This window comes from Hibiscus syriacus, unplaced genomic scaffold (genome assembly GCF_006381635.1).
Source record: "Hibiscus syriacus cultivar Baekdansim isolate YM2019G1 unplaced genomic scaffold, ASM638163v2 tig00110890_pilon, whole genome shotgun sequence".
NCBI lineage: Eukaryota > Viridiplantae > Streptophyta > Magnoliopsida > Malvales > Malvaceae > Hibiscus > Hibiscus syriacus.
This window is the reverse complement of record NW_024062900.1, coordinates 12,318,263-12,329,489: the sequence shown is the minus strand read 5'-3', so window position 1 is coordinate 12,329,489 and position 11,227 is coordinate 12,318,263. Positions and strand designations below refer to the sequence as shown.

Below are 11,227 nucleotides of genomic sequence, written 5' to 3'. Positions count from 1 at the left end.
ATCTCCGTAACCCCTAATTTTTTCTCAAATCCACTTCGCCCCTCTTGGCAAGTTATTCAAGTTGTTCAATTGAGCTTCATCTTAAATCCCAACAGTACCTTAATTATAACTTTTATTTTGTTATATTCAATTAACTATTATTTTTCTAATATCATATCTAATCTTATATTTCGATTTCATTTTGGTCACCCGTTGTTAAAAAGTTAACAGAATTATTGATGTATTGTTTTAAAATTTTTCAATGATGATGTGACATTACCTTTTGGTGACATGTCAATGTCACCCTTAATTATTAGGCGATGGGTGACAAAAATAAAAATAAAATTATAACGTAACATTATGTATGATTCTGAAACGAAAAAATAATTGATTGACCAAGACATAACAAAAGTGATAGTTGAGGTAATAATGTATAGTTTAACCTTGAAAATAATAAAGAGTCTATGACACCTTTGCCACTTAGAAGCTCCTAATTATGGAAACCCAAGTTTGCAAATCAATGGCTTAGGGCCCAAGTGTCATATCATCTCCGGCCCAAATTACAGTACACGGCAGCCGGTTAAACGCAATCAGTTGAAAATTCTAGGTCAAAATTGGAAGAATCCCCGAGCCTTTTCTAAATCTTCGCCTGTTTTTCGAAGAATAAAATTTAACAAAAAAAAGAGATCTTTGAGGTGTGGTTTATTCTCATTTGACGAGTTCTTATTTAGGATTGCAATGTCTTCACCGGCTGAGTAAGTCGCAATTATCTTTTCTTTGATAATTTTTTTGTTCCCTTTTCTGAATTGATTGTTTTAAATTGTCTCTGCGGCCCTTCTTACCGAATTTTTTTAATTGTTATCTTCGTTCTATGGCTTCATTTTTCTGGATAATTTGTTTTAGTTATGTGGTTGAATTCGTATGTTTTGGTTAGAATTTCGAAATCTAGGATTTAGAGTTATAAGATTACTGTAAATTTTGAGGTTGCGTTTAAAAAGATAGTGTAATTGTGTATCAAAATACATGTAAATGGAACACCAGTGATAATTTTTTTTCTTCAAATTCATGGATTTTGGACGACTATTTTGAGGTGAATTTGAAATACTTCTAGATATTTGTCAACTTGTTATTCTGGTTCTCAGACTTTTCAAATATAAAACTACATTGAATCTTAACTAATTCATGCGTCATGTGTGCATTTTGTCATCACAATCTATATTTCAAGTGAAATCTAAATTTTCTACTATGTTCCGGAACATAGCATTTGCTTTTATATACTCCACGATTTTAAAGAGTAAGGGATGCCATTTTTGGAATGTTCCTCTTTGGTCCAAAAATTGTGTACCAGATTCTACTTCAGAAGAATATTGGAAAATACCATCTTGTTATTGTGTTCATTTCCAGTTTTACCAAATATTGATTCAAACATGCTATGTCTGATATTGTCGGAATGAAGCTGCGGGAGTGGTGAAGCCCCCAGAAGTCATTCTAACCGTGATTCACGACCTGTAATTCTGCTAAGCGTGACCATTAGGCATTAGTATGAAAATTCATTTATAAATAAATTGATGATTTTGAAATTAGATGATCGCTTATGGTGTAGGATTTCTTAAATGCTGAATCTCATGATAAAGTATTACCATTTTGTTATGTTAAAGTTTTAAAGTATTCTTCCATTAAAAATGTTTTCTAAACTGATGACCAAGGTCTTGTCTTCTTAATTTTCATGCCTTTTTTACTTGACAGTAACAGCTGCTTTTTTTTTCTGATAAGGACAGTAACAGCTGCATAAGTTAATGGGCAGTAGTAAATTACTAAATTTGATCTATATTACTCCGATGTTTTATTTTTGTTGATTTGGTTATGTCAGATGCATATCCGGATATGATTATGGAATATGACCCTCCGGGGATTCTTGAAATACATGGAAAAACTTGAAAAAAATGAGTATACACGTCTCAAGCACATACATGTATTCTGAAACTTAAATACGAGTTTGAGGAATGTAGCTTTTGATTGTAGCAATTTTAGCTTAGTCTACATGTTTTCTCGTTTTTGTGGGAATACTGTCCCTAATTAGTTGTGACAATATGTTTATGTCCAACATACTGTTTTATTGTTAGTCGTATTCTTTTTTATTATTTCTTTCTTTATTTATATTTTTGACTATTTTATTCATTTGGTTTCAGATTTTATAACTCTCTTCCACCAATAAGCAAGGCTTATGGGACTGCATGCTTATTGTTCACTACAGCCTTCCAATTAGGACTGTTAAATGTTTTTTACATTGCGTTGCTATATGAATATGTATTCAAGTACTTTCAGGTATGAATTATATAAGTGCTTGATTGTAAAGAAGAGATGCATAGTGTCTAAATCTCAATAATTTTCACAAGGGAAAAAAGTGTTCCATTACTAGTTTTCTCTAATTGAATATGATTTTGATCATCTTAGATTATGGAATGGTGTTCCATACATTTTGCAACGTATATATGATTGTATTATTGATTTAATCTGCGGGAAAAACGGAAAATAAAGGGTTGTAGTGTTGTGCTGAGAGAGTTGTTTATAAATTAAAATGGATAAAGTTTATTACAGGCTTCTATGTATGGGATTGTATGTGTGTAATATCTGGGATAATTTAGAATCTCATATTTTTCATAAATATTTATGCATGTTATAGTTAATCTGGAGAACTCTCTTATAACTTCACATATGACTGTAGGTGTGGAGGCTGATTACAAACTTCTTTTTCCTTGGGAAATTTTCTATCAATTTTGGGATACGCCTTTTAATGATGTAAGTATCACTTTTTGAAAGATTACTATCATTTCCATATTCTCTTTTAGTGTAAGAAGGTTATGGCCTTTTGCAATACTGACTCTTTGAGGTTTTAAGTACTGATTGTTTTGTGACTATCTTTATGATTGTACAGAGCAAGATATGGAGTCCAACTAGAGAATGGGCCATTTGAGAGACGGACAGCTGATTTCTTGTGGATGATGATATTCGGTGCATTGTCGTTGTTGGTGAGTGAGCCGTAGTCCTCTCTTATTTAGCTTTGTAATTTGTTTGTTCAAATTTAGATGAGGGCAAATCATTGTATGGTAGTGAAGGCATGCTTTAAATATGTTCTCTGGTCTTGTATCTTTGCTACGAATCACCGCTAAAAGCATGTTATATAGATATTGGCTTACTGGTTTAGGTCTTGAGCTAATGATCACCTCTGTATCATGTTGTTCCAATTCTTCATTTTTCTTAAAGTATCCATGTCCAAGGTATATTTGGATGCGTATGGGGCTGTAATCCTTCAAACACTCTTGATACATGAAAATTTTGAAAAAGGGAGAATATACTCGTGTCAAGCTCTTAATATAGCCTCTCTATATTTATTCTCTTGTAAGAAATATGCTCATTGCGAATGTGCAACCTATCATCAGTTCTTTTCTAATTTGTAATTTTTTTCTGTTCCATTATTTCTTATTGTGGTTTTTAGGTTTTGTCAGCAATCCCGATATTCAGAACCCCTTTCCTTGGGGTATCTCTTGTTTTCATGCTCCTTTATGTCTGGAGTAGAGAGTTCCCAAATGCTCAAATCAACATATACGGTCTTGTGACTCTTAAGGTAAGCTTAATTGCAAGTTTAGGCACGTACTAATTGGGACTCTATAATGTTTATATAGGCTTTCTGGCTGGGATTTTATGTTCCAATGCATACTTTTCTCTATATTGCTTTAGGCATTCTATCTACCTTGGGCAATGCTTGCTTTGGATGTTATTTTTGGTTCACCTCTCACCCCGGATCTGCTCGGAATCATTGCTGGACATCTATATTACTTCTTGACTGTGTTGCATCCTCTTGCAACCGGAAAGGTCTACCTGAAGACACCTATGTGGGTACTTAAACTGATTGGAAGATGGAGAATAGGAGTTCCAACACAGCCAAGCAGTCGACCCAGTGCACAGCCTGATAGCTCAACAGGTGTGGCTTTCAGAGGAAGATCATATCGACTTAGTGGATGATTGCTGATATTCGAGGTTGGCACTGAAAACGTGTTTAATCACACCCATAACAAAGGAATCGACCAAATGGGTCCTTGAGATTCATGTATTTTTCTTAGGGAAATTAAAGGGATCCTAAACAAAGCCGAAAGGCCCAGACGAGCTGCCTTTGTTGGAGATTCAAATACCTTGGTTGTCTAAATTAGTATTTGAATTTGGTTTCTATCTTTGCCAAAATAGTAAAAATAATAACAAACTATTACCTAATATTTGTTTAGATTAATTATAAGAAAGTAAAAATGAAGTCTCATCGACTCTAAAGTGGCTTTAGTTGCACCATCAAGACATGTGCCAATCTTGTTCTTCAATCCTGTAACTTCTCACTAGTCCTTCTGATGGAGTATGAATCTAAGCAGTACCTTTTAAATAAAATAGATTGAATACTTGAACATGAAACACAAAACTAATGCTAAATTTGATCATTCCTCGTATCGTTAATTATTAATAAAGTGTAGCATGAAATGTTATCTGAACGCGGGGAAAAAGACACGTGAAAGAGGAAACGAGGGGAGAGAGGGTCATGATTGCTAAAACAGTGGCTGATTTACTAAATTCAGCTTCCTTTTCAACCTTATAATTCTTGGCTTTCTTATTTTTGTCTCACAGTTTTATCCAACTTGAATGCCCTAACATCTCATTCAAACCAAAACCAACTTATAATCTAATCAAAGCAACAGAAAATGTCGTGGCAAACTTACGTAGACGAGCACTTAATGTGTGACATCGAAGGCACAGGCAATCATCTAACAGCCGCCGCCATCGTCGGCCATGATGGCAGTGTCTGGGCTCAGAGCTCCGCCTTCCCAAAGGTCATACCTCTAACCTCTTCTTTTGCATTGGCATTGGTATCTGAATTTTGGCTGTCATTTGGTTGTACGAAAGGTGTTTGATTTAATTCCTCCTCTTATTTTTCTATTTTGCAGGTAAGTGCCAGTGAGATCAGTGACATCATGAAAGATTTCGATGAACCAGGCCACCTTGCTCCCAAAGGGTTACACCTTGCTGGTACAAAGTATATGGTCATCCAGGGTGAGCCTGGTGCTGTCATTCGAGGAAAAAAGGTTTTCTCTTTATTTAACCCATTCCATTTCCATCATTCCCAAGAATTTCAAATTTTCAAGTATCATATGTATATAACCGATCGTACTCTTGACATAGAATCTTGCTGGCAGGGAGCAGGAGGAGTAACAATAAAGAAAACAGGACAAGCTCTTATGTTCGGAATCTATGAAGAACCGGTGACTCCAGGACAATGCAACCTGGTTGTTGAGAGGTTGGGTGATTATCTTGCTGATCAAGGTCTCTGAAAAGTTAAAACCCCCTACCTTCAACATCAGTGTTTGCTCATTCTGCCATTCGAAACTATTGCAATTTTCTTCTTCTGTAATTCCCATCAATGGGGCTCCATCCTGTTTTTCCTTTTAATTATCTTCAATCCTTCTATGTTTTGAGTTTCGCTTACCAAGACGCTTAAAACATTTTAATTTTTTCATCTTTTATGAATAACAGAAAATTTAGAAATTCGTGTTTGAATAATTTGTCATATTTTTTTTTGTTTTAAAATATTTGTGTATTTGTTTCTCATTTCTTCTCTTCTATTTTATTTATCATTTAACCAAGTTTAAATGAATTGCGTCCGATCAGTGCATTATGGAGTTTTCAAATAGTTTGATGAGATTTGACATTTCAAGAATAAAAGAATCACATAATAATTACATCAAATGTTTGTAATTAGGTTCATAAATGAATCTATTCTGGGTATGGTTGAATTTGACTTGATTTAAAAATTTAAAATTGAGTCTATAAAATTTCGTGAGCTTAAAATTGTCAAGCTCTGATTCAAATTCAAAATCAAATATTAAAGTTTGACTCAAATTTGAAATTAAATATTAAAATTTGACTTAGGCTCGAAAATATTTGAACTCTAAACATTCGAACTTAACTTGATTAAACCTTGAACTCGAGTTTGATTCAAACTCAAACTCAAACCTAAATCTTAATTAGATGAAAATCTTATATCTTCTTTTTTTATTCAAAAAACTAATAAATAGATGTTAATAATATTTGTAGATGCTCGTTTTTATCCGGGGCTAGATCGGAGCAGACCCGAAGCTGAGCAATTGAAGGCCCAACTCAAGCCCACATGAATACTCCCTGGAAAACTAAAATCAGTTATCGGGAGTTAATAAAAAAGGATTTCAGTTTTCTTAATCTATGAGGAAGAAACTGTAAAGGAGGTGGGGGGTCGGTTTTTGAAGATTTAACATAGGCAAAAAGGGAGAGAGCACAGGAAAATAAGAGAGGAGGGAAGATTGGAGCCGAGTGCGGCCATTACGAGAAGAACAGAGATTTTACTTTTTTTTTTAAACACAATAGCGCAAAAGAAAAGAGGAGTGGTGTAAGAGTTTTCTTTCCCATATTCGAAAATCAAACAGTGTTGTCACAAAGGGATTTCCTCGGCCCTGGTTCGTTGGAAGCAAACAATAGAAACAAGTCAATTGTTTTTGGCATTCGAGTATAAGTAAGCAAATTCCCGAGGTTTTTCTCCAATTCTTCTTTTGAAGCTTTAATTTTTGTTTCGTATTTGAAACTAATAGAAAGATAAAGGAGATAGTTTAAATGCTTGGCTTAATTGTAGTTCGTTTCGTTTCGCCTCCCAGCTATTTGAGTCTATACTGTCGAAAATAAAGGATTGTGTTAGATAAATAGATTCATTATAAATCTAGGTGAGGAGAGTCTCGATAGTCTACCTTGCAATGCGTCGGGGTGTTTGTCGACATTTACCCAACCGGATAGGTAATCCTTTGAAGGTTTGGGGGGTTTTCGGTAGAGTTGAAGAGATGACCTTGGGTGTTTATTTGGGCTTTTTGAACGCTAGGGTTGATGGTCAGAGTGAGCGTCGGTTACCGAGGAGGTTGAATGGTGGTAGAGATCGAGATTTGGTGAGTGATCGAGAGAAGAGATAGAAGAGATAGAGAATGGGTGTTGGGTGTCTCGGTTGAATTCTAGAGTGTAGACCCTTTGATGAGCAGTCGAGCGGTGGCCGACGTCTATTCCGCTGGTGAGGGGCGATGGAGCGACAGTAGCCTTCCTTCTCTGGCGTGGGCAGTGTGCGAGGAAGAAAGGGGAGAGGGAAGTCTGAGTGATAACTTAGTTTAGTTTTTTTATTAGGTTAAATATAATAACTTTAGGGATAAATCATGTTTAAGCCCTTTCACTTTAGGCGCATATTTACAAAGTAGTCCCTTATTCGTTTTAATCTTGAGATTTTTTTTTCTTTTTCTTTCCCGAATGTGCAGACACTATTACCTTATTTTGCATTTTGTTTTGACTTAAACTAAATAAGATAAATTGCGTATAAGATCTTATTTTATGCGTATACTTATATTTAGGTCCCCTGGTTTATTTTTTATTTGTATGTTGAATTTTACATTTATTTAATTTAGTCATTTTTAATATGTATATATATATATTTTAAAATTTATAGTTTAGCATATCATGTCTTTATTTTTATATTTGAATCACATTTGTACATTATAGGTTAGTATACATAATTTATAATTTTAAATTTAGAAACATATGTGCATAATATTTTTTGCATGTCACGTTGTATGATATTTTTAATTTTGTTTAGTTAATTTTGGCACGACATCCTTTTTTGCACAATTTGCATGATAGCCTCATTTGCATAACTCGACATACCACATAATTGGATTAAGGGTAATATACTTTTAATTTAAAATTGTTTTAAATGGGCAGTCATAACTGATTTGAGGTTCGCTTTTAATGATTTTAAAATAAAAGTATATCCCATTAGTGACACCTAAAAATTGATCCATCACTCTAAATTTGGGAACAAAAGAAAAGGAAATGTTCATTTATTTAAATTTTTCGAGAAAAGGTTGTTATAACTTTTAAGATCTGGTCTCGATATTTGTAAATAATCGAACATTCTTTATCTTTCTAAAACGACTCGGTAATGTTAATTTAATTTATTTGAGTGCTTTTGAATGTTTTTAAATTTACATTTTTGTTTTATGGGATCAAAAATTAAATTAAGTTCGAATTTGTAAAGTTCAATGCAAGGACGTTAATTAATCGACTAGGTACCGATTTAGGGCGTTGTGGGGGTGCTAATCCTTCCCCACACGCAACCGACTCCCGAACTTGGATTTTGGTAACGCAGACCTTAATTTGTTGTTTTAATTAAAATTAATTTTTATTTAAAATGACAAAACGTTTTTGGATGCCCAATCACACCCTAATCAAAGGTTGGTGGTGACTCTTCGAACCGTATTTTTCGATCGTAAAGGAAATACAAATTTTTTGAAACGAGAGGTCTTTTAAATTACATTTGTTTTTAAATTAAAAATCAATTGAATGAGATAAGTTAAAAATTGATGTGATTTTCAAAATCTCACTTTTTCACCTTTTAAGGAAAAATCGTTTCGACAGCTTGGCGACTCCACTGGGGACATATTTTTAGAGAGTCAGGCCGATAGTCGATTAATTAATTGTCTTTGCAATTGAAAATTACAAATTCGTTTTAATTTGGTTTTTGATCCCTTGTTTGGTTTTTAATAAGTTTTGTTTGTATTTTGATTTCTTTAATTTAATTCGGTTAACAATTAAATAGTTGTACTAATCTGTTTGCTAATGGTTTCAGAATAATTGTTTGTTTTAGGAATTGATTTTGAGTGTTTTTATTGTTTGTTTTTTCTCTTTTCCTCACACATTGCACAACTGCATTATCATAACATGAGCTAAAACCCTGCTCCGTCCTATTTAAGTAGGAGTGAGAGACTATGCGCTCGTGTGGTTTTCACCTCCGCATGGGATAGTGGATCGCTCCTGGAGCTCACGCCTTATGGTCCTAGTGATGGTAATCACCTCCACATGGACATAAGGAGGTGTGTTCCCTCGAAATTGAACTCGATCCCCTAAAGCCTATGATGCGCCAGGATTGAGGGTTCGGCAGCCCAAGGGGGCACCGGCAAGGACAATTCGAGAACCTATTACTTTAGAACCTAACCCGACATATAGTGAACATAGAGCCTGAACTTAGGTTGAACCGAACCCGAACCTTAAGAATCCCGTGAGGAGGGTACACAAGGAAAAGCTTTTTTTTTGAGTTATTTATTTTCGTTTTTCGAATAAATGCATGCGAACTAGATATCATGCGGTTAGGTCTATTTTTTTGAATAAACATGCGAACTAGATATCATGCGGTTAGGTTTATTTTTTGAATAAGCATGCAAATTAGATATCATGCGGTTAGGATTTCTTTTTGTGAATAACAAAGCATGTTGGTAGATATCATGTTGGGTAGGATCTGATAAAGCATGATTGGGTAGCCAGCATGTCTGGGTAGGATTCTTTGAATAAATTATTATCCCGACTTAATTGCTTTATGTTTACTAACTGATCTTTTGTTATTTTTGTTTTATTTCTTTTCTGTTTTACATTGCAATATCCATTACATGGTGTTGATTTGGGAATCGATGTCCATATAGAAGGCCAGTAATATGGAACGAACGGTTCAGAAAGAGGTTGAGGACAATGTAGATATTCTGAGGTGGTTGGAACAGTCCCAATTGACCAATGGGGACAGTGTTATGCCTGGATATGTGTCGGAGTTATTTGGTTATACTCACATCAACGTACGTCAGAATGATCTGAGTGAACTAAAAGAGGTATGGGGAAGATGGGAAGAAGCCGACAAAGAGATGTTTTATCAATTGTATGGCGATATTCCTTATCTTTTGGATGTTCCTATTGACCGAAATCTGTTTAGAGCATTGACGCAGTTCTAGAATCCGACTTATAGCTGCTTCACATTTGGTAGAGTGGATCTAACACCAACAATAGAGGAGTATCAAGCTTTGGTCCGTTGTCCGAGGTCCCAGATAGATAGAATATATACCAAGCTGCCAGTCACTCATTCGTTTAAGAAGAAATTATTATTGATGACCGGAATGAGTGAAGATTGGGTAGTCAGAAACATTAAGAAAAAGGGAGACAGTGAGTGCATCTCTTGGGCTGCTCTGAAAGAAGTGATTGCTCGTCACCCTGATAAGAGAAAGAACCTTGACTTGTTTGCTTTAGGGATTTATGGGCTCGTTATTTTTCCAAAGGTGCTAGGATATGTAGACGTATCAGTCGTTGACCTGTTTGAAAGATTAGACAAGCACGTGGATCCTGTTCCAGCCATTTTAGCTGAGACGTTCCGGTCTTTGAGTTCTTATAGGCGCGAAGGAGAATGACGCTTTATAGGATGTGCGCCCCTGTTGCTAGTGTGGATTCTAATTCATTTGAAACATGTCGAAAGAGCACCAGGATGAGTGTTTCTAGAGGGTTATTCCCCTTTGAAGGATTTTCTTTCTAAAGAATGGCCTGGGGGCTTTACCGAAAAAAATGGATGGTCATCTTCAAGGATATCAGAGATGGTGATATTTTTTGGTGAGCTTCGTGGAATGTCTCTTCGACTATACTTTACCGATGTGGAGAGTGAGATTGGGTTCCTTTACCAGGTATATAAGGCTCTGTTGGATATGCACCGCTACTAGTTTCCAGACAGTATGGGTCAAGGCAGTTCATTCCACCCACATGGGACTTGGTAGGGTCGGGTTTTGCATTCAAAGGAGATCAGTATAAGGGTAAAGTTAAAGGGGTTGCTGAGGCCTTGAAGCAAACTCATCGTGTGAATCTGTTCACTTATGATCTCGAGTTATCTCAAGAGTACGAGCAGTCGAGAAGCGGTCGAGTAAATGACAATATCCCGATAGTGAATCCTGAAAATATATTCAGCCGGTGGAGGAACAGTTGAGAGTGGTGCCATCTCCATTAGAGTTAGCTAAGCGCGATTTCGAAGCAGAACGGAGACAATGGAGAATGACTTTACAGAAGTTGGAAGATGAAGTGTATCAAAGGGGATTGGAGATTGAAATTCAGAAGAGTAGAACAGATCAAATTGAAAAAGTGAAGAAACAAATTCGGCTAGACTTTGACGATCTTCGGTCAACTTATCAGCGAATGGTAAAAGCTCAGACAGGTTCTAGCTCGAGTAAGTCATCTATCGAATGGAGGCAAGAAGTGGCGAGCCTCAAGAGAGTAGCCGGAGAGAGTCAAGAAGAGCTCAAACAAAGCAGGCACCAAGTGAAGATTTTATCGAAAGAAAATAATTCTT

At 35.5% G+C, this 11,227-nt stretch overlaps 2 protein-coding genes across 2 annotated transcripts; both read left to right on the top strand.

Annotated features, from left to right (window-relative positions):
• The first annotated feature begins 514 nt into the window (after positions 1-514).
• LOC120144588 (derlin-1-like) lies at positions 515-4,204 on the top strand. Its single transcript, XM_039158622.1, has 6 exons — positions 515-734; positions 2,169-2,304; positions 2,705-2,778; positions 2,915-3,008; positions 3,476-3,604; positions 3,718-4,204. Exons 1-6 carry the CDS (start codon positions 718-720, stop codon positions 4,000-4,002), a joined length of 735 nt encoding a protein of 244 aa, XP_039014553.1. The 5' UTR covers positions 515-717; the 3' UTR covers positions 4,003-4,204.
• Positions 4,205-4,598: 394 nt separating this feature from the next.
• On the top strand, positions 4,599-5,369 carry LOC120144581 (profilin-4-like). Its single transcript, XM_039158617.1, has 4 exons — positions 4,599-4,635; positions 4,672-4,850; positions 4,965-5,102; positions 5,214-5,369. Exons 2-4 carry the CDS (start codon positions 4,722-4,724, stop codon positions 5,346-5,348), a joined length of 402 nt encoding a protein of 133 aa, XP_039014548.1. The 5' UTR covers positions 4,599-4,635; positions 4,672-4,721; the 3' UTR covers positions 5,349-5,369.
• Positions 5,370-11,227: the final 5,858 nt, after the last annotated feature.